This window comes from Sceloporus occidentalis, unplaced genomic scaffold (assembly GCF_023333645.1).
Source record: "Sceloporus occidentalis isolate IW3139 unplaced genomic scaffold, rSceOcc1.0.p SCAF_120, whole genome shotgun sequence".
NCBI classification, from domain to species: Eukaryota; Metazoa; Chordata; class Lepidosauria; order Squamata; family Phrynosomatidae; genus Sceloporus; species Sceloporus occidentalis.
Window position 1 is genome coordinate 30,489 of NW_028317100.1, and position 27,120 is coordinate 57,608.

At 39.0% G+C, this 27,120-nt stretch overlaps 1 protein-coding gene across 1 annotated transcript in view; it reads right to left on the reverse strand.

The window, feature by feature from the left end:
- Positions 1–566: 566 nt before the first annotated feature.
- Positions 567–27,120, reverse strand: part of EVC2 (EvC ciliary complex subunit 2) — a 43,988-nt gene continuing 17,434 nt past the window's right edge. Inside the window, exons 6-19 of the mRNA XM_089498405.1 lie at positions 25,287–25,438; positions 22,915–23,239; positions 20,708–20,947; positions 19,493–19,668; positions 17,798–17,957; positions 14,295–14,755; positions 13,538–13,742; positions 11,734–11,847; positions 9,916–10,143; positions 7,508–7,701; positions 7,092–7,179; positions 6,133–6,329; positions 5,757–5,858; positions 567–816 (exon numbers count right to left, since the gene is read on the reverse strand). Coding sequence (XP_089354531.1) covers positions 567–816; positions 5,757–5,858; positions 6,133–6,329; positions 7,092–7,179; positions 7,508–7,701; positions 9,916–10,143; positions 11,734–11,847; positions 13,538–13,742; positions 14,295–14,755; positions 17,798–17,957; positions 19,493–19,668; positions 20,708–20,947; positions 22,915–23,239; positions 25,287–25,438 — 2,892 coding nt within the window. The remainder of the gene's footprint in view (positions 817–5,756; positions 5,859–6,132; positions 6,330–7,091; positions 7,180–7,507; positions 7,702–9,915; positions 10,144–11,733; positions 11,848–13,537; positions 13,743–14,294; positions 14,756–17,797; positions 17,958–19,492; positions 19,669–20,707; positions 20,948–22,914; positions 23,240–25,286; positions 25,439–27,120) is intronic.

The following is a 27,120-nucleotide window of genomic DNA, read 5'->3' on the forward strand; positions in this document are numbered from 1 at the left end:
GAATGTCAGCATTGACAGCGCAGGTAGAAAAATATTTGTAATTTTTGTAATGTTAAGTTCTAATTACATACAAATGTATCAAATTCTAAGGTATTTTATAATTTTTTTTTTAGTGATGTAATTGGTTATTTTATTAATTTAATGTACATATGCTGTAATCTCATGAACAATTAAAATTGTTATTTATGGAGAACACAATCATGCCTAAAAAAGGTACCTTTTCAGTTTAATCATGGACGGTTTGGTTATACTTACAATTTTTTTTTAGATATTTTATATACAAAAAAGTGCAAACATAACAGTTTATAAAAATATTGAACCGATATTTAAAATGAAACATCATGTAAAAAAATCATCCTTAAACACACTGCAAAAATAAAATAAAAAAATTGGTATATTTATATTAGCCCAAGAGAAAATGGAGCCTATAGTCGACGCCTTGATTGGGCCAACATTGTAAAAGGTGTGAAGTTATATTAACTTTCAGGGAACCTTTTAGAAAAGTAATGTAACATTACATCTTCCTCTAAGCGTGTGACTAAAGACTGCATATAAACATCATCTCATTAAACATGACTAGTATTAGCTTTTTTGGAATTGAGGAAATTGCGCTTCTTCTTAGGTTTTGTTGAAGACGTGGGAGACTCGCTTGGAGCTGTGAAGATAAACAGTTTCTCCCCGGTGTCGGGTAAATCTATTCTCTCCGCGCTCCCAAACCCTTCTGAATGGCCATAAGACTGCAGAAGCTTGGAGAAGTTCTCTGCGTGGGAGAACGAGACGCGCTTCACCGGCCTCAAACGCTTCTTTTTCAGAATGCTGGAACAAAGAACATAAAAATCTTCAATTACACCAAATACATTACATCTGCTAACAAGATCCTTTATAGCCAGCAGCTTAAAGTCATTTATTGTGATATATTTGTGAAATATCATTCTTCCAACTAAAGAGACTCATTACAAACTGCAGTGGAAGAGTAAGAGCCGGCTGTCACAATGATGCCAATATCGACATTAAATAGAACGTAAAAAAGCTTGATACAATGGTAAATTTACCAAGTAACGGCACCTTTACTGGTGAGCTGGTCCATCAGTTTTTGTTATTATATGCAACATCTTTAGAATCCATCTTTCTACAGTATCTGTGGGCAGATAGTGTATCGATTCCATCTACATGCCTTGCCCAATATTTATCCAGATAAAGAAATAGTAATACAAAGCTGAAGAAAGAGCAGAAAGGTGGGAGAGGGAACCAGGGCAGTTCATAGTTCAAGTTAAAAAAGTCTAAAAAATGTTCCTGGAGCTCTTAGCTAGTGGGGTCTCTAAAGGAGGGATTGGGGAACCTTCTAACGTACTGGTGAAACATTGGCACCAACTGAGGAAAAAAGGGTTGCAGACTGTCAAACCCAAGAAGGTGGCAACTAGCGATGTAGATGTAGGTGGGGATGAGGTGGAGGGAAGTAAGGAACCTTCCTTATTACCCATCATCCCACACATCGTCTGACCCTCCTTGGTCCTCCCCATATGCTATTGAATACGATGTTTAGCTGAATGTTAGTGGCCATGGTGGCCTTCTGAACTGTTATGAAGGGAAGGCAGGTCCCCGTCCCCATCACTACAAGTCATTTATGTTGCAGTTATGAAACCAGGGGACGACGCCTATATGTAAATATACTGTTATATTGGGGACACCAGACCACAACAAATGGCCGCTTTATTAGATCCTGAGGTATCATTTTTGGAAAACTCATGGAATACGGAATATACAAAGTGATGTGTCCTGGTAGAAGGGTTGGAAGGCCGATGTACATCTGCGCATCGGGTGCACTGCCGAATGTAAACAGGGGAAGGGTTGCCACTAGAGGCTGCCAGTGGAAATAGCATCACAACCGTAATAAAACATACAGGATCCGGGAAAGCAGGGTGGAACTGTGACAGTGTGTGAACATGTATGCGTAAGTGATGTGAGTGGGAGTGTGTGTTAGCATGAGTATATAAGTGTGAACGCTTGTGTGTTGGCATGGACGTGTATGTGCAACTCATGCGAGAGGTAGCGTGTGTTAGCATTAGTGTGTGTATGTGTATGTGTGTTAGCATGAATGTGTAAGTTGACGTTGGCTGATGCTGACATCACAGTGTCTGTGTGACTGCTGAACCAGGATATATACAAACACTTTGTCATCATCATCATCAACATAAGAAAATGATCTATAGAGGCCTGTGTATCTGTATGTACACACAAATACTACGTGATCCTGTCTCTGTATACACTAGTAGTTTCTACATTGATCACCACACATGCCCATGTTGATAGAATATTCATTTTAGATTTATCACCGTTAGCTCGTAGCCTCATCCTGCCACATACTGTGCATCTGCTCCTCTTTTTCCCTCAGCCTTTATAATCTTTAGTAAAAGTACTGTGCATTCAATGAAATTCATTATACCTGAAATCCCTGTAGGCGCCTGAACTTTTGTTCTACTCGTACCCTTCTCTTTCATTCTAGCACCGCTAGTCATACACGTAAAAAAAAATGTACCGTCTGAGAATTTATGGATTTGATTTTAAGCAAAAGGTTCTACAAAAGAACAATCTGTTAAAGATGAAAGCCTCATTATGCATTTTATATTCGAATTTCCTGCAAAGTTTAGCATCTAAGTGTGTAGTACTTCAGAACTTATTTCATAAAGGTTACATATGGTCATTACCCCCATAGAATGGACCATACTCACTATTGTTAACAATAAGACAACCATCCAGTATCATATGGATAAATATATTAATTCGGGACGGATTGACACATCCTTTTTTGCATTCAATTTATATTTAATACATATTGATGAATTTCCGTAGTGATTCTATAACCATATTACTCTTCTTTTTTATTGAGGCAATTCATTTAAAGTTATGTTTGGGTTTTACTAGATTTGTTATAGGGAGTCCAATCATTCTTAATTTAAAGAGCGAGGCTCAATGAGAGAACAAAAAATAAATAAAATTTAGTTTTCGAGTAAAAAAAAAAAAAAAGCCCTCTGAATTTCATCCGAATTGAAAGGGTAGGAAACAAGATTTGTAGTCTGAAAATGAATGGACCAAAAAAAGAAAAAATTGTCAAAAATTAGTTTTTGGTCCATGCGCACATGTCTAGTACCAAGTAACCTAACAGCTCACACCATTTGTCAAAATGAGCTTCTTTCTTTGAAAATAGCAGGGTAAAACTTAAAAATTGCACTGTATACAAAAATGGATTTAAAGCAAATATAGGCAATACAATATTCAAATGCAATATTTGTAAATTACTACTTTTTTTTTTCTAAACAAATTGCCACTGTGTCTATACTGAGCGTTTATATAAGTAATAAGTAACTGGGTGAATCATCTGATGATCCAAACACATGCAGTGGATTTACATAGAACTGCTGTACTGAAATTTGGTTACCCAATATTTAGCCTTCACAGTATGTAGCTTTCCTTTCCTTAAGCATTTGATAAAACATGCATGAATTTCTTATAGAGACAGGCAGATCCAGATGCACGGAGATAGAAGGAGAGCACAGAAAGATAATACTAAAAGCAGCGACGAATCCCTCGTGATTGACAGATAATAGTCTAAATATAGGCAATTGCAAAAAGGTGATAAATATAATGCGTGATGAAGAATGAGATGTTTAAATATCAGGTAACCATTTCCCTGTGAATAAGGGTTAAGGGAGGACCCCCACATCTGTATCACTAGTGTCAGATTGGAGAAGATCCAGAAGTATTGTGCCGTTTATTTATAACAGTTATAGTTTCTGCATAATATAAAGTATTCAGGCAGCCGCATATTAGCCGTATTAGCCCTGTCTCTATAGAGGAAAGCATTGTTATTGTACAAGCAGGACTTCATTAGCATTGCCATAAAGTGCCAGCTCAGTGTGGTGCTTGAGCAGGGATAGTCATCGAAAATATCCTAGAGGTCTACACAAAAAGGGAGTTTATTGGAACACAATTAGGTAAAACCAGATTTTTTTGTCAATGTTAACCTGCATTACTGTATTTTATGCTGAAGGGGAAAAATCCATTGGACTGACGCCAGCGGGAAACCCCCCCATGTAAAGGGAAAAATGGGCGGGGAGCGGGGCGTGTCAAGACCCCACTCCCGCGACTCGGAGGATTCGGGTCTTGACCTGGAGAACCGGAGGAGCAGCGCTCACCCAGCAATCTCCGGGTCAAACCCGGAGAGTTCCCAGGTATGATAATAAAGACTCCAGTGCCTACGATATGGCTATTATATTTCTATTCTCTAATGTTCCCTAAAAGTAGAAGACCTCTTCACTGCATCTTGTGTTCCAATCTAACCTTCATATATCATCATACTAACAGCTGATGACATCATAAGGTAAGTTACAGGAAGTTTCTCATATAAATAGCACATACGTTTTCAGTGAACAAGTGCAGTGAAGCAACCATGGAGTGCTACAATTATCCCCCCACCCAAAAAAATGGCCGTGATTACCCATTAAAATATTTTACATTTCTGTTTCTTTTTAATATTAGTGTATGTTTGGAATTTAAAAGCCTGTTGAGTGCATGCTGCATTTAGCATTTTTGCAACATTTATCAACATTTTTTCCAACATTAAATTCTAGATCATACATTACAAATTACTGATTCCAAAAAAAAGGTAAAAACATCATTTATTGCTATAACATTTTGCATAAAATAATAGGACTGTGGCAATGATTAAGGGAATCCATTACAATCACTCAGATTTAATGAAAAAGCAATCCGGAATGTTGTTTATCACAATGACAGCATCGCCTCCTACATATCTATGAAAATTAACTAATAAGAAATTCCTTAACATTCTGCAAACGATAAGTCAAACCCAAATCTGTGAATACTAGCCAAAAATTGTAAATAATAATAAAAAAAAGCATTATTTTGGCTGTTCTTTTCTAAAACATGAACTAATTACTTTTTTTTATAAGTAGGTTTGTACAAACGCACCCTCAATACACGTATTGTATGTAGAACAGCTGAAATAACTTAAATATATTTATCTGTATGTTTGCTGGTTAGAAAATGTCTGTAGGTAAAATTATGTTTTTTACAAAGCAACTTCTTTAAAAATATATATACTTATACTTCTTTTAGAGGAAAATTATTCACCAACTTTGAAAATCCATACCATTTGATAATGTCCTCTAACATTAATCACAGTTAAACGGGGACCATCATAGTCACAACTAAAATTATTATATATTTCAACTATAGATTGTCTATATGGTTTTTCCATTGATACGATTGTTTATAGCGAGAGCTACTTGACCTTAGTGAACCTGAGATACGTGACACAAGGCGGGATGGCAAGCTCACAGCAAGGGTTAATGTATATTTGTTATATATGTGATAAACATCAAATTTAAATTGTACGGCGCTGTCTAATTTGTTTTTGCTAATAATAATAAAATAATAATAATAATAATTCCCTCCTCCTTCCCAGAGCCTTACAAGGACTATGAGAACACTTAGTAACCAGTGTGGAGGAGGGGTACGGAATCTCAACAAAAAGAGCTAAATAATATAATAAAGAAGATAATATGGCTTTTCCCATGTGTACACACAAGTGGATTTCTAACACATATGCTCCTTATCATAATCTGATCTCACATAGTGACAGATGCGTTTTAACGCTTTCAGTGCCAGGGGCATGTAAAAAGCAGCAGCTCTGGAAATTGCACTGTGGGGGCACATAATAGATAGAAATCTCCTACCTTCCTTTCTTTTTCCCGGTGAAAACATTTGTCTCTTGTTCCGAGGTTACCAACTCTTCCTTCAATCTCTTCTCTATTACCGTCCACAGTTCGTGGTGTTTGCTGAAATGGAAATAAGAATTTGTCTCATTCAAATGCTATATCATTAAAACAGAAATACAGCCATTCCTATACAAGCAGATTTCCCAATTAAAAGGAAAGAGGAATTACATATGTGTACACACGCGCGCACGCACGCACGCACGGACGCACGCACACTGCAAACTCGTGAGCCATCTCAAGTGGTGTTGACATTGGTCTAGGTGCCCAAGGATAGACTTTTCCTAAACATTAAGTCACAATTGGATTTTGCTAGCAGAATTTGACGTGCACTTACCTCCTTCCCCAGCTGTCAGCCCCATCCTCGCTGTTGTCAGTTTCAGTAACATTGCCTGAATATTTATGACCCACTGAATATAGAACAGAGAGGATTTCATTCTCCATGCTGGAAGGCAACAACAGGTTCAAGACTCGATGCAGCATCCCTTCTGGCAGCAGGGCTCGTTTAGTCAAATAAGCCGTCAATCTGATATTCTGGAAGAATGATTGGCATCGTGTCAAGCACTCCATGTCTGACACACTCGACCAACAGCTATTTGTCAGGCATGGATATTTGGCACCAACAGACTCTGACGACAAGAGCTTTTCCAGCCTGTTTGTTACATGTTTATTGAGCCACAGTTTCCCAATGCTCATGTTAGGGTACCAACACAGTGCTTCCCACTACAAGACTAATGGCATCAATAGTAAGATATACATACATGTTTCCTCTCCCTACACTGAACTCTTAATTCCCAATTTAACCCACTACACCCCCATGAAAACCCTCTATCATGAATATAAAAACATACATAATAAAGATAAGATGACGTTTCCCATGAGAATTCTCTCTCTTCTCCCTTCCGACCATTACAAAGGCTGTCGAAACCAATAACCAACAATCAGCAACTTAACAATAAAGGTGATACGTGAGGGAGGAATAAATGCGCAGATCCTACGACAAGCAAGTAAAGATGGCTGCCTCCGCTGGTATACACATACCGTTAAATATGGTGTTTTATCTGTAAACACCATATGTTTATTCTGTGTACCGAAGTGTAAAATGAGATTTGGGGAAAGCAATAGACCTAATTGAATATTCGACATGAGAACGTGCGCTCCAAGAAGAACACTTCTCGATTCAGATGCTAAATTTAATTTAGCAAGTTTCACAATGTAAATGTTATATATGTATATCAATATAAGATAAACATAATTACTGTAGAAAACCCAAATGTAACATCAGCTAAAAGTGACCTGGTTGTATAGCTGGAGAATCGCATCCATTTGAATCTTTTCTTCTTGATCCTCTAGTACAGCGTATTCCATCTCTTCTCTTTGCATTCTAAGAAAACAAAAAAGGACCATATTTTATTAAAAGGGGTTATTACTAAATAAAAAACATACTGATTTTTTTCCCCATACAGTGACTGAATTAAGGATTTATGGTTTTCTGGACCGCACAGAACATTATCGCATTTTAAAATTAGAATTCTTGCGACTCACAAATTCGCATTTTTGATATACAAAGTGTGTTTGCCCATTTAGTTACAAATACGTCAATTGTGGGCTACTAAATATTTTAACATAATTATTAAGCAGATGGGCAGTTTGCATAATGTTTAACACAATAACCCAACATTCTGAAGATAGATACACTGCGACGTGTTCACCTGTCTCTGTAAAGGTTGGTGACATGTTTCCGCCTATTAAGAGCCACCCGCAGCGCAGCGGACAGCGGCAGGTCATCGCACTCATCGGGAACGGCGTCTGCCGAGATACTGATATTATCCGCTTCCGGCTGTTTGTCAGCAACTACGTCCTTTTGTATCCAAGTCTCCAGATTCTGATCGATTTTCCTGATTTCCTAATAAGTTTCAAAAAAAGAGAAATACTCAAAATGGGAAAATTAGCATCCTCGGGATAAAATGATAAAACCGATATATATACAAAGTAATATTTCCCGTTAGTGATCCTAATTTACTGCATTTAGTTACAGCAGATGATAAAATACAATTGACGTCAAGCGGAAGATGTCCCCTAAAGGCAAATGATATCGTGTTACGTCTATAGAACGTATGGCTGCTTCCACGCGTCTTGTCGCAGTCTCCTGATAAATGAGTTATTTAACCATATTATATATAATCAAGGATATATGTGCGGCTCCTTGGCATAGCCTAGTTCCTTATAATAAGGGCCTCGACATTACAAAAGACTGGCCTGTAAGACGGGTGTAATAGGGTCATTGTAATCCTATTAACAGATACGATCTATAGACCCAAGCACCTGGAGTAACAATAAAACATCTGATGAAGTAGAGGACCTTAGGATGTATTCTAGGGTGAAGAGGGATGGCTTGGCTTGGTTTTTATATGATACAAAAAAAGGTATTATTGTTACTCCCACTGTTTGGATTTAGTACTACTGAATGTGAAGCTGAAGCCTACTGTAGCTGGAAACGGTAGATTTATTAATTGAATATCTTCATAGCCTTTTATCACTCCCATCACTCCTGTGTCCCAATGGCACGTTGTGTTCAATAATCCAAGTTTAAGTTGAAAAAGACTAATTGATCATTAGAAATCCTCTTTTGCAATTATGTTACAGCTAGAAATTACCTTGTTTTTCATGAAAACATTGAACAGTAGTGTACATGTACACACACAGAGACACACACACACACACAGACACAGACACACACACAGACACACACACACACACACATGTATTGCAGCTTATTTTCCATTCAGCCCTCGAGGTGATCCATTAGAGATGAGAAAATACATTATCCTGGTTTGAAAACAAGATTGCCGTGGGTAGCACAGGTTGGTGCTCAATAGTTGAAAGGAGATCGCAGAACACAGACTGAGGCTGGAGGTTTTCGGCCCTGGAAAGCCTCTCGGAGTAGGTGACAGTAATGCCGTACAGTATGTAAGATCACAGAAAGGAGCCAGTCACTCCCACGTCCCTACGGCAGGGGGCAGTGCTATACTCATGCCGGTTAGAGGTACATGAAAAAGAGTCCTGGAAAACATGGCTGATGTGGTCGCCCTATCTATGAGTGACACGGGGAGGACAACCTGAGGGGGGACAGTGAAAGAACCCAAAATCCTTGGTTTCTGACATGAAACATATTTTTGCAGGAAAGCGATTTAGATTCCGCGCAGAAGACGTTCTTGAACGTTAAAATCTCAAGGACAACGTATCTTAAGCCGGGCAAAGTCACGTTAACTCTTTGTACCTTTTGTTACACAGCAAATCCTTTGAGAACCTTCCCACTCCCGGCATTACTACACCATGTTCTAACTTATTAATATAATAATATAATATAATTACTTACAGCAACATGCGTGAACACATCCATCTCATATGATTCAAAGTCTCACTGCACCAATGTGCAAGTATGGATTTATAATACATGGTATAAACTAACTAATAATGCTTACGATGGAGTTTAGAACATCGTGTAACCCTTTTTTATCACGCGTGGTGATGGGGACACACTGATGGAATAATGGCTTGCTAACTATGACTAGCTAAAAGTATATTAGGCGTTAGTAAGAAAATAAGTTCCTACTTTACCCCAATCACAACAGGAGTTCTCCATAAAAAAGCAAGTTTTAAAGGTGGTGCAATCGTCATAGCAACCAATGAAATGTTTCCTGCTGATGACTTCCCTTTTACCACCAGGGGTGCTTTTTACACATAGCCTCAAAGTCTTTAATGGGGAATTCCAATGTACTTGGGTTTGACGACATATCAAAAGCGGTGGGCAACGCCAACTAAGAATTTTGGCTCAATATAAACCACCGTATGCAGGAGTTACACATAACAAACTGGCCACGGCAATCAAATGCTTTCGCTGATTGGATCATTTCATTGGTTGCTATGGTGATAAGAATACCTTTCAAACTTTGCACCAAGATCAGTTTTTATGCATAACTCCCTAAGCCTACTTCTTCCTTCTACAGGATGAAAAGAGGGACAAATGTCTTCAATTTGTACACTGGGGAGTCTGCCAGCTAACCCAAGGCGCTGTTACTACATAATCTATTTTATCTCAGAGGTTTTCTGTACTCACACGACTCTGAGCCTCCAGAAGGAGTTCGTACTCCGATTTATCCCCAATCTGGGACCGGCACGTCTCTTCCAAGAGCAAGGACTGTAGATGCAGGAGAGCCGTGTGGATTTCCAGGGCCTTCCACTTGCTGTTCGTCCTTTGGGACTGCATCGAAGTTATATATTCCCCCAGTTTATACTCCCTGGCTTTTAACCGATGAACCCTTTGGAGAAGCAGCTCCGCTCGGGCCTGCGAAATACGAAAACATGTTCATACAACATTCTTAGATTAAAAAATAAACCCATTTTAGAGAGTAGCAGTCACCTGAAACCGTCTTTACATGGAGCAACAGACCACAGCAGTTGGTACGTAATGTTTAGACAGACTGCCTGGATCATAGATATAAAGTAAAAGCACTTATGGTGAGGAAAAAAACGACGAGTGCCTCCACGAACCAAAATATATTGGATCAATAACTTTTTGGGTATGACGTATATGTATACACACACATACACACAGTTGTGATAAAGATGGGTCGTTCTGAAGAGCTCAGTCAATAGGATGCCAACTTTACAACAAGTCAGTTCGTGAAATGTCCTCCCTTCTAGATATTCCACGGTAAACTGTAAGCGATATTATTGGAAAGTAGGACCATCGGCAACTCAGCTATAAAGCCGAAGACCACGTAAAGCCACAAAGCGGGGTCACCGAGTGCCCCTCAACACAACGAGCAATGGGGGCCGAGAATTGATGCGGGAACACCGGAAGATTCCGCTTTCCATTATCTACTTACAGTAAAGTTCTATTTGAGGAGCTGATGGTTTAATGCCGTTTATCTAATGGTGCAGAGAAAAACTCGTCATGAATTATTTAGAGGCCAAGCAATAGTATAAGATAACAAAAAGCTATTCTGGTCTGAGATTGCTCAGGAATAAAATCCACTCTCGGGACCTTTAAACCATCCCAGAAAAGTAAAGAAGTGTTACAAGGTAAACTCTGAGAGAAAAATAAATAAAACAAGGCATGTAAATGGAAACCAGAGGCGGACAAGTGGAGGATAAAACACGGCACAGACAATCCACTTCTCAGCGTGAAGCCCGGTGGGTTATAGAGAAAAGCTTTACGCAGTGTGAAGACGGATTTACCGTTAATCTAAACACAAGAAACATAGCAGAAGTAGAGAAGAATTAAAAGGACCTTTAGAACAAGCTGCGTTTAATGCCAGTGTAACCAACAATAAGAGGCGTATAGGGGACGATGATATCTTCCGCAGATACAGTAAAGAGCCTCGTTACAAATACATCTCAAAGTCACAGTTAGTGAGGATAAATAATGGTGTCGTTGGCGAGGGACAGCGGAGCGACCGTCAGTCTATCCCACCATTTACAGACATACACAGGGAAACGCACGTGGAAAAACATACAGGACTATCTAGAAAAACAGAATTTGGTTTAACATTGTTTCAACTTTTTATTTACCAAAAGGTAAATTAAAATTCAAATATGTTCATGGGTCCACTGTCACTACACCTGAAAGGGTTAAATTAATACATTTCCTGAATCAAGCACCTAAAGGGTTAACAGATTTTCTTAGTAAAAGCTTTTTCCTTCAATATTTCCATCTCTTTCTGAACAGAACAGACCGCTAGGGTCAGCTGGGGAAGGAAGCCGGGCTGCATTCTACCCAAAGGAGAAGCCTTCCCTGCGTGATTAAATAGATGGCGTTTGGCGACGGGAGACGTATTTCCTCGCCCGGACTTAAGTTCAGATCAAAAGCAAACAGTGGTGAAACCTCATAGGTCTGAAACAGGCTCCAGCGGTCGCATCTCGTTATCGTTACCTGTTTAATCTTGTCGTCTGAAATTTGGGCTTCATAAATCAGAATTTTGTCCTCTACAGATTTCTTCAGCGCCTCTATGGTTTTTTCCTGAGCATCTTTCTTCCTGGAATATGACTGGAAATAAAAAAAAAAATGAAAGAAATACGACGTCATTCTGAGTCGCAGGAGAATCTCAGTCTGCATAAGTATTTTATTGTAATTTATTTTATTTATTATTATTTTCCAACACTGGGGTATATTCACTAAAGGGTGAGTTGACGGGACAGCTTGAAGGAGAGTTTTGGTTCAAACTCAACGACTTCTCCATACATTAGGAAGGTCCAACACCAGTGAGCTCCTGCTGCGGTTACAGCTCGGCTGGCCCTGTATAATGTATAGTTAAATCAGTGAGAACCCCACCTCTCCTACCGACACCTTGTTAAGTGAACAGGCTTATGTGATATCTTCAGCAAGGTAGGTGCCGGTTTAAGGCGCAAGGTCTACGTGAGGGCACCTCCTAAGTGGTGGACTGGACGAGTAGTCTTAATCAGTTCTTGATCTTGTCTTAGATTCAAGATAGCTTTATGCTCAAATTCCCTCACTGTATAAGCCTTTACCGCTTCTGCCTGGAGGCTGTTCCACTTGTCTACCCTTCTGCATAGTATATGATAGAGTACATACACCAGATACAGTAGATAGTCCTACTAGAGCGAGCAGGGCTTATAGAGACAGATTACAGAAAGTCTACTTTGGTTACGGCTGCTAAAGCCCTCTGCAGAACATGATCTAACCAGTTGGCACGGACATGATTGAACGATATTTTAATTTCACCGGAAGCACAGACAGAGCTTGACAGCTTTTCCATAAAAAGAAGTAAATGCGAAGTGTCATTAACAAACAATGACATGTCTGCAGATGTAATATAGGGATTACAAGCAACGCAATAAATCTTGTTGTTCAAATCACTGCCGTGTAATCAAATTGTTCCCGATTCTTGAATATCTTTATATGAGAATAAACAGCGTAGCCCGTGGCTTCTTTAAAGCACCGGCGCTTTTATTTATCTGCCGGGGAAAAGGTCTAGAGGCTGACCATTGTCCTATAACTCATTTACAAACCACAAAACTCAATTACATCTTGTGAGAATCATCAACGAAAGGCTGAATATTTTTCTTCTGATTAAGGATTTTGTGAACGCCGGCAGATTGTAACGCGTGACGGCAGAGAAAGCGGAGAAGTAAACTGTCTGGGGCACGTCGATAACAGGAAAAAAGAAATTGAATCCAAATTTTAAAAATAAAAGCTACCGCTGGTATTTCAACGGCACAAAAGTAATTAGAATCTTATTAAAAAAAATGTTTTTGCATTTTTTTTAATGTTTGGTTTCTACGTTGTGTGGATTGGAGGGATGGTAGTTTTGAGATGACAATTTTCTCTTCTATTCATATTTTTTGAAATCTTTGTATTGAAATATTGAATTCAAAATCAGTTTTGCTGCTCCCTAAAATACATGCTTCATGCAAAAAAGGATTAGACATGGGTTTGGGGCTAGCAGCCTTCAAAGATGTTCTGATTGAAATAAATAGGACCCAAGAGCAATATAAGTTCTCCTGAGGGCCTGTGTATGGAGCGATCATACTTCTTTGTGACTTAGCTGGGTTTGACCCCCACAGGCTGTAAGTTGAAAAGACCCCTTGATCCTTACATTTTTAAACATTCTAGTGATTGTGAATGCCTTTCCTTCACGTTGTGATGCTTATATATGTAAATGTGCAACACAGACAGCAAAACATGACTTGTAGGTCAAAATATGGCGCGAGTTTACCTCCTTCTCCATTTCCACCAAGCGTTGGTCCAGTTTTTGTAGCTGCTCGCGCCTCCATTCGGCCAAGTATGTCTGGAGCAAGCGTCTACCCTGTATCTTTGGTAGAGCCAAAGTGATGTCCATTTGTGAGAAGCCACATTGGAATTCTTGTCTTATTCTGTGTATATCTTCTTTAGAGAGGCAAAGAGGTAACAGAAGGATCCTCCTGTTCACAAGGGTTAAAACGTAAAAAAAACTGTTCAAATGTGTTCTTCAATGTGAACATGAGACCTATTCACATTTATAAAAATGAGATTCTCTAACTAAGCAGTTAAATGCAGAGAATGATCCTTTCTTAAGACTTTAGATGGGAGGACAAGGTGTGAACTCACCACAATGTGACACAGTCAGCGATTTAATTTAATTTATACGCCTCAAAGACAGTTCCAGTTCAGATCAGTCTCTTTCTGAGTTTTTGACATAGGGATGCAAAATGCTTTCTCTGCAAGCCCCCTTTAGTAGATGCTGGACAGGTTGACTACCATACCGTCTCACTGTCCCCAGCCTCTTCCCAGGAACATGTTCATATACAGAGAAGGTGGTGGCATGAAGCTATATTTGAAAATCAACATGACTCAACATGTTACCTGCTAGGTCTATATCTGTACGGGTTATTAGAGCATATTTAACAAGAACTTGCTGCACAAATATAAAAAGGTAAATACAAGTGATTCCAGCTAAGTATTTTATTACAGTAACAAGCCAGATGGATACATACTTGAAGAGCAAATGTTCCCAGTGCCTCAGATTCTTTTGTTCTTTAATTGTGAGCTTCAACTCGTCTTCTAGCTTTCTCTTGGTGCTCTCCAGAGATGTTCTTGCATCATTTGCCTTGTCGCACTCTTCTTTGTCCAGCTGCTGAGCTAGGAGAGCGCTCTCTCTCTTGTGTTCCTCAAGCACTTGTTGGAGATGCAGTCTGGGCACATTGAGCTTTGACATTTCTTGCATAATTACAGCATTCTGAATGTGGCGAAGATCTTCAATTGCTTTCTCAGCCAGGTTGGTTTCCAGAGATTTCAGTTCTTCTATAGCCTCGTTGTCATGCTGTTCAAAAATCTCTTCCAGCTCTTGGGACTGATCACTAAACAGCTTTTTCCAGTGCTCCAGATAATGCTTCACTTCATTGGTGGTTCTGGACACCTCCTGTATGGTCATCTGCTCCTTCTTTTGTTCTTTTAGCTAAACAGACAACAATAGGAAAATAATGGAATGTATGTATAATTTGAGACCGTCCTTCACGCAATGTTAAAAATAATATACACAAAAAAAGTATACACTGGACCGGACCAGACAGTTGCAAGTTTAGTTAATGCCATGTTATTATAGAAACATATATGTACTGCATCTTGTATTGTTAAGGTGGTATAGACAGGCACATTCTGGGGCAATTGGCATCTCTGCAAACAAAAAACTGCCCCTATTATTTATGTTAAGGGAACCCTAACAACACTGTCGGGGATCTTAAGGACCAATGTCACAAATTCTGCTTTAAAAAACTTTTTTAATATAAGAAAGTTGAAGACACAGTAGCGTACCTAGCGGGGGGCGGGGGGGGGGCGGTCCGCACCGGGTGCCGCTCATCAGGGGGGTGCCAACTTGCCGGCACCCGGCACCCCTCCAGAGACAGTAATGTCCGCCGCTGGAGGAGAAGGCTCGCAAGGGAGCGGTATCGGAGGTCTTTAACAGACCTCCGGCTCCCTTGAGTGATTTTAAGCCGGTTCCCTTGAACCCGGCTTAAAATCACTCAAGGGAGCCGGAGGTCTGTTAAAGACCTCCGATACCGCTCCCTCGCGATCCACGCGGCAACTGCTGCTGTGCGCCGGGGTTTGTTGTCAGATCCCGGCGCACAACACTGAAGCCGCGCCCACCACCGTCCGTGCCCTCTGAACCGGAAGAAGACAGAAGAAGAGGAGCGAAGAGGAAGAAAAGGAGCTTACTGCTGTAAGAAGAAAAGAGGAAAGGTAGGAAATCATTCAGTGAGAGTGGATTGGTATGTGTGGAATCTGTGGATTGGTATGTGTGGGATTGGTATGTGTGGAATCTGTGGATTGGTAAATGTGGATTGGTAAATGTGGATTGGTATGTGTGGAATCTGTGGATTGGTATGTGTGGAATCTGAGGATTGGTATGTGTGGATTGGTATGCGTGGAATCTATAGATTGGTATGCGTGGAATCTGTGGATTGGTAAATGTGGATTGGTATGTGTGGAATCTGTGGATTGGTATGTGTGGATTGGTATGTGTGGAATCTGTGGATTGGTATGTGTGGAATCTGTGGATTGGTATGTGTGGATTGGTATGCGTGGAATCTGTGGATTGGTATGTGTGGAATCTGTGGATTGGTAAATGTGGATTGGTATGTGTGGAATCTGTGGATTGGTATGTGTGGATTGGTATGCGTGGAATCTGTGGATTGGTATGTGTGGAATCTGTGGATTGGTATGTGTGCATTGGCATGTGTGGAATCTGTGGATTGGTATGTGTGGAATCTGTGGATTGGTAAATGTGTGAGAGTGATGGGTGTTATGTTGTACCATTTCCAATGTCTTTTTCATTATATAATTATGCTCTAAAGTACATCATAACTCCCATCACTCTATACTGTTCCATACAGTGGCAGAGCTGGGAGACAGAGGCCTTGCACCCCCACCGCAGGACTCCTGAAAGGTAAGTGAACTTCAAAGGGGGGAGAGGGTAGATAGGGAGAAGGGAGTTAGACGGGGGGATAGGGGGTAGATAGGGAGAAGGGAGTGAGAAGGGGTAGATAGGGCAGAAGGGGGTGAGAATGGGTAGATAGGGAGAAAGGAGGGTAGCAAGAATATTGAAATAAAGAGTCAGAATGAGAGAGCGAAAATGAATGGATTAATGTGTGGATGAAATGTTTGAATGAGTGAGAGAATTAAATAATTTGTTAGAATGCATCAATGAATATGTGTAAATAATTTGTGTGAAAGAATAAATGATTGTGTGAATGAATTGTGTGAATGAAAGTGAATTAGTGAGTGACTGTAAAAGTGTTTGTGTTAATCATAGGTGTATAGTTGATGATTTGTCAAAAAGGCAAAGATGGTATAAGCAGGGTGTTTATGGGACAAAAATGGCACAGGCAGGGTGTTTATGGGACAAAGATGGCACAGGTAGCGTGTTCATGGGACAAAGATGGCGTACACTCGGCTGTTTGGGAACAATGCTGACTCATGCTGGGCTGTTTGGGGGCAAAGATGGCACGTCCTATGTGTGTTTAATTTGGGTGCTGGTCAGGTTCTATGTGGGCAATCTGGACGCTGTTTTTTTTGGAGGGTTATTAAAGAAAGCACTATTATATGTTCAGTAAATGGTATTTAAACGTATTTATTTTACTTATAAGTTATTAATTTATTTTTTCAGATTTCTTGTTGTTTACAGTTGAAATACAGTTTACAAATTGGTGCAATAAATATTCTTAACATAATTTTGTAGATGTCTTTACATTTGGTGTGGGGGGGTGCCACTTACAGGATCCGCCCCGGGTGCCAAATACTCTAGGTACGCCCCTGTGAAGACACCTTCTATTATTATGCATTTTTTTCTCATCACTCCTTAGTCTGCTTGCACATCACATCATAAAAGCCTAATGAACTCCATGTGACGGTCTAGGAATCTATTGGCCCGTTAAAAAAGGTATCAAACTCTCAAGTATCTGGTTTGGGATTCCTTGTTTTTCTTTATATATCTCTTGCGTGTAATTAAATATCAGCCATTTGGGATTTTAAAGGCATATCAGGATTAACTCAATGCTAGATCCTCTTATGTAAAGGATTTCCAGTAGGGATCTGGCCATCAACAATGGTTTAGTAGTCCTACTCACTGCTGAAACGTAAAAGAATCTGAAGGAGATTCAGGATTTTAATTTTTAATCTGTTTCTTGTTCAATTTTCTTGAGCAAGTAACCAACTTTTCCCAGGTACAAATCAAAGTGATATAGTAACATCCAACTACCTTTAAATCTCCAAACTAGCTGTTCATTAAGACCTTGTTACGTCGGATAAATGAGTTACATGGAAATATAAAGCTCCATTTTATCACCAGTTCCAGATGGCTCTTACTTTATATTCAGAGGAGATAAAAAAGGAGAGAATTGATCAACGACTGCAAATACAGAAGAAAATCCTCCAGCAGATCACACTATTCTTGCATCCTTATTTTATGCAAAACTGGAGTAAAAGATGTCCCCGTAATTACCTTTTGTATGACATGGCGTTTTCTCTTGGCGCTAAGTTTTTGGTGTAATTTTCGTTTTTTGTTTTTCAATGCATTTTCCAATTTTTGCTTCACCTTCAGGACTTCAGTTTGTGCTTTTTGTAACAGAAGCTCTGCTTGGCTCTCAGATATATGTCCAGCCCTGAAAGTATTAAAAAATACATTAAAAATAAATACTAAATATATATATAAAAAAATATTTGAAGGGAAAGAAAATCAGCAATTAAAAAGGTTAAATTCTGCGTCACATTTGATCCACAACAGAACCAATAAACATATTTTCTGTATAAAATCCTATATATCCTACACGTAATTCAATATATTCATAACACCACTGCTGTGCTTAGGAGGGAGAGTGACTTGGCATGCAATTGCTTTTATTTATTTTTCCCAAAGAAAAATGTTTGCTACACTTTTCAATATATGATTTTTAATTTAAAACTGCTTTTGTTCTAAAGGATTATGCAGAGCTAGAAGATTAAATTGTTTATTCCCACCAGTTTCCATCATAATTCCCACATCTGTCATTTTTTGAAAGATTACTTAAGATGTTTAGTATTTGTTCTAGAACCTTTGTAGGTGACCTGTGGCAAAGCATCTGTTGAGGAACTACAAGTCCCATTATCCCCCACAGGCTGCAGCCAAAAGGTGATCCATCGCTATTCTTCTGGATGATGGATTTATATTAAGCTAAATAAAATAATTCCAATAAAGCCTTGATGCACATTGAGAGATGAATGACACCTAACAGCTTTAAACCAAATGAATGAGAAACTCATTCATTTACCTCTATCTTCCAAGCTGCGCTTAAAAAACGTATCTGAATGTAAAAACCATCTGTTATATTGATGGATAAAAGAGAAAATGTGTCACTGGGCATATGCTCGGTCATGAAATTGCAACGCTGAACATTTGATTTACTTAAAGTTACAAAATTGTTTTGTTTGTGTGTATATGAAAATTTTAATATGTTCCCAGCCAAAATATACACTACCGTTCAAAAGTCTGGGGTCGTGGAAAACAAGGACATTTCTATCTGTGACCTAATTGCAAAAGGGATTTCTAATAATAAATTAGCCTTTCAAAATTAAACTTGGATTAGCGAACACAGCATGCCGTTGGAAGACAGGAGTGATGGGAGTGAAAAATCAGCCATCTCCAACATTAACGTCCACCCTGTATTTCTGATACACACTATATATATAAATAAATAAATACATTATATATATATATATATATATATATACACACATATACATACATACATACATACATATATACACATATACACACACACACACACACACACACACACATACACACACACCAATTTCTTCAACTGGAGAAGGCATCCACACCTTTCCACATATGTTTTGCTACTCTTTGAAAGCACTGAATCCTCCATCCACAAGTTACTTTCTAGCAAATATTATAATGCTCAAGAATATTGACTCCCATCCTCCTTCTTTTTGAGATGCGATCACTTCAGTTGGAGAACTGAACGCCTAGATGATGAAAACCAACCTCCTAGTTACAGAACAACCAGCCAACCTGTCAACCTGATGCGTAATTCCAAACATCTGTGCAAATGGATCCCTGTCTCCTCAACTGGAATGATTGCAAACGCGTAATCCTTTGCGGAGTTTATCGGAAACGACCTTTGTATTTTTTGGTTACCTTTCCGTCTTGTTAAGAAGACTGGCTATTTGCGTTGCTGCCGTGTTTAACAGGCAGCGGGATCTGCTGTCACATAGCTGGACGTTGTAGAGCAAATTCTTTCGAATGGCAAGCCTTTTGCTCGTGAGATACTTTTTATAGGCTTGCATAAAATCAAAAAGATCTTCCTCTTCCTCCTGAAATCATTAAGAAACATGTCAAACATTAAAAAAAGATTTACAACAGAAAAAAAGGCCTGGTTAACATTATTTAGGGGATATATACCTCTCTCCAACATGGTGTAGCAGCTAAAGGGGACGTTCTGCCTAAAGATAAGTCGCTCATACGTACTTCTAAAATGTCAAATATGTATATAAATGGAACGGTGCTGCCATTGTTGCATGTTATTGAACCAATAAGTTTAGAAGAAGTTCTGGGAACCGTCCACCATTCACCGTCTACAGAATACAAATACAGCTTCGGTTCGCTTTGCATTCTCCTCGCTATCTCCACAGCTTCACCCACCTCTTGGTCCAACCCCAGTAGTCTTTTTGGAAGGTCTTTCGACCTCTGCCTGAAGTTACCATTAAGAAACAAAAAAAGACAATCTGCGCGGCCGAGTCAAGCTAAAGAGCCTTGGGCATGATCCAGCCTTTAAATAGGGAAAATGAGAAGCGGCTGTCATCTTAACAAATTAACAGAGCATTGAGTATCTCCTGCTTTGATACAGACACTGACCATCTGGCACACTGGCCGCTGGCCAACAGTGCCCCGATACTCCCCCAATCTGCCACTCCGGCGTATAAAAATGTAACATGCCTTAAAGTGCCAGGATCACCTTGTCATCGCCAGCTCGGCCTCTGGGCACATGCCAGACTAAAATATATCATATATATTCTCTTAAATACAGATGGTTTTATCCTGCTTACTAACGCTGTAACCTAAACGTGAAAAAGGATTAAAGGGACTCCAGCTAGGAATAAATTATATTTTATATTTCCAAATTAAAATGTTTAGAAAACCCCACATACAATTGGTCACTTTTGTTCTTATTCTTGTCCACTATTTCACATTTAAGATAAAAAATAAATAATAATAACTTAAAAAAAAACCAGTAACATAAAACCATGTATATGATTATTAAAATGAACTTAATTGCCATATAGAACACTTAGAGATAATCACAATATTAGAATTTATAATGCTGCAGCCATGGAGGAGTTGGAGCGCCGTTACCTGGATTTTTAAATAGTTTTCGATCAGCGCTCTTTGAACATCGGATTTAATCTTCCTTTTGGAAAGAGAGTCCTGCATCTGACCGAAGAAGACCCCATGCAGCTCGCTTCTGTGGGAGACGCTCAGCTGTCTGTAGGCCTTTGCAAACTCTTCTTCTTGTTTACACAGGAGAAGTCTCTTCATCTCCGCTTGTTCTAATCCATGCAGCTTGTCTAGAGCGAGCCTGTAATCTGTGAACACCTAAGAAATGGCAACCATAAGCGGGAAATATGACACGCCATTACAAATCGAAAGATTCTACTGTATAGATATACTGGTGTGCCTCATATAGAACCTGGTGGTATAAGTGAAGGGGTATATTCATTAAAGGGGGAGTCGGTAGGAGTGTTTGAAGAGTTTTTTCCAGCTCCTTGACCTCACTATACATTATAAAAGTCCAACCCAACTGAGTTTCTGCTGCGGGAAGAGCTTGGCTGGCCCTGTATAATCTATAATTATATCAGTGAGATTTCTTCACCCTTTGACGTAGGTGAAGCTCAGGGCCAGCTCAGTCTTTAGCTCCAGGCTAGTGTTGGCCCTTCATAATCAATAGCGAATGAGGGAGTTGGAACCACAACTCTCATGACCCTACCTGAGAACTTTATGGCTCCAGCTACCTGGAGGATGCGGGTACGAAGTCCTGGGTGGTCCCACTTACGTCGCGAGACCATGGAGAAGCAGCGATTATCCCAGAGTCTCCGGGCTAAACCCCAAGAGTTCCCAGGTACGCTAATGACTAGTCTCCCTTAGTGAATAAACCCCATAGTATTATTTAGAGATTGTTACTGCAAAAAGAAAAAAACCTTACATTGTTCATTCTAATGGCTTTAAGTTTGTGCCTTGGCCCCCCATACACTTATTTGTAACCTTTCCAAGCTTGTCCATACTGCAATGGGTACATACAGCAACGTATTAAATGCTCAAAGAAAAATATATTTTCCATTAACATTTTCACATCATTAATATCTAAACGGTTTAAGGGTCTTTCAATAGCGATAAGCAATAAAATAATAATATTTTGTCTTTAAGGACATTAATAGATTACAAGATTGTATTTGCCAGCAAAGAAGCAATAGAATTCCATCCCAAAGCGCTGTGGAAATTGTTGGTGCTAACTGAATAAAAATTGCAAATCTTATTTTGCATTCTCAAATCCAGGCATATTTTGTCTTCTTTATGGTGCTTTAAAAAGATTTGGCATTAGCGATATTATTTTAGGATATGCTAATTGAAGGTTTTTTTGTGCTTGGTGGTATTTAAGAAGACCTTTAAGAATGAAAACGGCTTCAGGGTCAGTTAGCAGCGTAGTCTTCTTCCAAAGTGACAAAGAAGACTTATTCGCTACGAGTGACCTATTCCATTGGTAGAGGCAAAAGCCTTATGGAGGTGCCATACATTATAAACCAAATGTTTCTATTAAATACAAAGAGGGTACAATATTTTTAGAAAGGTTTCTGTAAATGTCAAGAGTTACTCGTAAACTTTGAAAAATAATTATTGATCTTATTACACTTGTGAAGGATTGTTTTGAAGCAGTGTAAAGAAAAAAAAAAAAAAAATAAAGAATAAAAAAAAGGAAAAAAGACCATTTTCATGAAATACCATTTGTAGCCTTTTCTCAAGATTCTCTCTTGTTCCAAGAAAAGTATACCATGCCTCTAATCAGACTTTATTTTTAAGTATATGGTTTGCCAGCATACATGACGTGAGTATCACTGGATTCATAGGCTACATTGCCAAATATTACCATGATATTTATGCACTGAATTCGTTATTTGCTCAGATATTAAAGGGGAAGTCCCACCAACTGTATAACTAGCATCAGATTCAAAATCCGTTTTCTAAATATTGCTCTGTTTTTCTTTTCATTCTGTTTTTGCATAATCTACTAGACAAACACCCTGCCTCCTTAAACAACAGAATGGCTCAGTCTTGATCACGCAGCCAGACACTCTGACTAACGAACGTATGCGGAATGGACTTCATTAATGTTGCCATAAAGACAAAGAGTTGGGATGGGTCCAAAATGTTCTTCAGAAGACAACACTAAAATGGTTTAATTGATTGGCTATAAGAAGGTATGGTTGGGCTCCTATGAATTTCTGTCTGTAGCAGTTTAAAGGTCATATTTTCTATTAAACATCATTTTAGCCCACAAAAAAAGTTACCTTTTCTCCAACGTGCTTCATTAGGTCTTCAGCCTCGTCACTTGCTGCCTTCTGTTTGCGATACTGCATGTCCATTTGTTTTCGGGTGTCCAGATTACATTCGGCGGTCAAAGCCACCATCTTCCTCTGACGCTCTTCCTGAATTCTGTTCTCCAGGTTCATCCAATGCTCACTCAGAACATTATTTAACTGTTTCTCCCCCTGAGACGAAAGATTTGAGGTAGACGCCATGTTTCTGAGGAGTATCTCTGTCGAATCTTTGTAAATACGCATGCGGCAGGCTTCCAAAGAGGAATCTACATGCGTCAGGTTCGCTATTTCTGCGCTGAAGACAAAGCAGAACATCGAAATGTCACTTGCACAAAAAAAAGTTAAGCATTCATATGTTATAATCTTTAGGTCTGTTAATTCGGGTGTATGTTGAACATAGTTGGGCGACCAAGTGTGGTCTTCAGCCAGACTTTAACCCAGAGTCCAGCTCCATCACCCCTGATGTTCTACGGTAAGCCAACCAGATTTCTAATTCACATCTAAGCGGACTTTGTTAGGGCTTTATTTATATTATTCAACATGGTATTTGGTGGAACGAAAAAAATAACATTAAATATCGTTTTATGCCCAATATACTAAAATCGGCTGATGGGAAGTAATGACCGTTGACTATGATTTTTTAGCATTTAAAGCAAAAAAAACCAACCTAAAATATCAGTAGGATAGTTGGATTAACAGGATAGTAGGGTAGGCTGGAGTGTTAGTATGATGTGTAAGGCAGGTGGAATCAGCAGGAAGATTTCTTTAGTGATTCCACAACTATCATCGTTTTGTGCCAAGAACTCTAAATTCACAACTCTCTGTGACATGGAAACAAAGAATTATATAGAAGAGACATCTTCCGAGCGACAGCTTATTAGCTTCAGCACATTACACCCACGACAACAGCTGTAAACCACGTTAACGGTAACACGACAGGCACACATCAGTTAAATAAATGACCGTGATATAAATTTCAACAGCTAAGCAAAAAAAAAAAAAGATTAATCCAATAATGATACGCAAACATGCGCATCCGTGTGTGGATCGCTAATGGAATTAGTCAATTCTAAGAAAACCGAGCACTAAAAAAGCCCAGTGGCACAGTCGATTTTACTTTTTATTTTAACACAGGATATTTTGTGGCAGTTTAGTATTAGGTTAGTTGGTAGAATAAAAAGTGCAGGGAAAAACAAATATATTTTAACCTACTCAGTCACATTTCATTTATTTCATATGACTGGTTATATGTTGGGATGTGGCTTCAAAAGAAAGCCTTTCAAAAATTGCAATATATTATTTATTTGGATACATTAAAATGAGAATTGTGAAAATCGTGGTTGGGCAATCACGTGACAAAGATGCCAGAAAAGTTATGAAGGGGTTTATAAAGTATTCTTGTTTTAAAATTAGCAGAATTTTAAAGTAGATCACTAAAATATATATATATATATATATATATATATATATATATATATATATTTTGTATATCTTTACATATGCACACACCGTTGTGTATCGTATTAGTAAAAAGCACTATTATTATGAAGTTCTGTCTGTTCTTCCCTTTGGTGGGATTGGGAGCCTTTGTAGGAATGGGTTAAGGAGAACAACTTTCCGACAGTCATTCTGAACCTAGTCTATGTAAATGTATTAAACACAGAAAAGCAGATGCTTGAATACCTACAATCACCCTTACTAATAATACTTTGCTATAGCAATAATTTTTTTTTTAAGGGCTTCATGTATAGCTGCCGACGTTCTCGAGCAGTCCTCACAACCACATTTATGTCTGTGGCTTAGCACAATCTGGTCCAGCGTATGTGAGAAAAGGGTTGATGGGGTTTTCTTTAGGCATAACACCCTATGATCTCAAACTTGTCACCTACAAATGGCTGGACAACTTAGTTTTAGATTTATAAATGTTCTTTTATTTTAATTCTTTTAAAGCCCAGAGACACTAGACATATGAGCATTGTGGTTCTCATAACCCATTGTGTTTCCCCAACCAATATCCCCGTTACACATCTGCATTTCCTCGTAAACGTTATGGACATTCTGTTGTTAATATGAGGTGTGTGGATACGTTATCATTAAAGTGTTAATGTTTAAAATTAAAAAAAAATGCAAAATAAAACAGTGGTCTGGAACCTGTTAATACACCAAGGCAATTTCCCGTTGTTCTCTCACGTCTCTGAATATTAATTTACGGAGCACGGTGTTTATTTCATGAGCTACTATCGATAAAAGTGGGCTAAAAATGCCCCGAGGGGTCTAATTATATTTACGAAATCAATGTTTTTTTGTTGTTGGCCACAGAGGAGCGAAGCGTGAATACTCACTCATCCAGAGCTTGGAGCATGTTCTCAGGCTCTTCAAAAGCCAGGACGTCAATCATCATGTCCATCGATATGAAATCTTCGGTGACATTATCACGCGCGTTAATCTGCGATTTGTCCAATCTTTGCTCGCAGTTCATTTTCTGGAAATTCCCCTGAATTTACAGAATAAAAATATTATTGTAGAAAATAAAGGGTAGTTGATATATTTGCTAAGGATGCGTAACCGCTGGGTATCTGTCATTATAATGAAATTCTTCCTGAATCTGCAAAAATGACTCGGTGGGTCAGCATGAAACAGAAATTATAATGCACCCTGCAGAAAAAAAACAAAGCAAGCCTAGCGAGGCAGATATTATTTGCCATATATACAAGTATTTTCAAAATAAATTATCTAGGAATGGGTCTTTTTTTGCTGCTTTCATTGCATAAAATTAGATACATTCGGCATGTTATGGGTGGGATCTATCGGCATGACTTAAAATTCATAAAGAAGGAAGAAAACCATAAATTTACAATCTAGCCAGTATAAGGCCCTATCGGAATGATGCTGGAATCCGGTCATCATTCCCTTTAACTAATTCATTTTACTAATCTTTCTGGCTCCGGCTACCCGGAGCCCCCCTTGCGGGATGCGGGTAGGAGGTCCCACTGATGCCGGGGGGCGGTCCTGCTGACGCTGTGGGCGGTACTGCTGATGTCGCAGGACACACCATTGTTTATGGGGAAGTGGGCGGGGAATGGGGCGTGCCACAATGCCGCTCCCGCGCTTCACCCGGAGTCTCCAGGTATGGAGTTCCCAGGTATGGTTCCATGTTTGTACAAATAAGCATTCAGAAAGCTGCACATAAATTCTCATCATGGAGCTAAACTGACAATAATTAACATATATTATGGATGGGGAAAAAAGCAGATCACGTTTAAAGGACTGATTAGACGATTTACTTACCAAAAACTTCCATTTCAGTCGTTTTGTATAGTAAAGTATAAGAAGAACGCAGCACGTCACAAGGAACGACGCTACGAACGCAACCACAAACCCAACGCCATGCATGCCATGATCCGGAAACACCTGCGGGGAGAATGATGTCGTGGTCTGTTACTAAATGCATTTATATGGGCTGGAGTTATGGGTCTGGGGCAGGTACCTATATATTGAAATTAATCATAGAAGCCACCAATACAGGAGATCTGGAGAACGCGAGGAAGACCATTCATAGTTTTAGCAGAATTATCACGGCAAAGCACCATAATTCCATATTATTTTATTTAAAATAGATCTTTCCCACCAGGAACGCTTTCAAAGGCGCTGAAAAGGGTCATCTGTTCACAGCTAGAGATGTAACCAATTCCAAAAAGTTGAAAACAGAAATATTCTATTTCGGCTATCCTATTATCCAGAGAATTTTTTTTATTTCCACATTCACAGGCAAGAAGAACATCGTCGTCTACCTTCTGGCCTATTCCAGCTACAGGTCACAATTCCTGAACGTAAAAACGTTTATTTTAAAGAAAAAGTCACTTCACTCTTTATTTTTAACATCTGTCGTATTGATTACCTTTACATTTTGTTTTGCGGTTATTATAAAGTTAGCCACATAGCTAACAGACGCCGGCACCTATTTCGGAAGAGAAAAGGTTATTAGAACAGAAACATTAAACCAAACACAATTTAAACACAGAGTTCAAGAATTTTAACTTCTACCTCAACCTGAGAATCAAAAAGCTTATTATTAACTTATGTCTGCTGCTCGTGGTTAATATTCAACTACATAGTCCTGTTGGGTACAAAACTCGGCAAAGGATAAACCGTGCTTCGCTTGTGAGATCATATAAC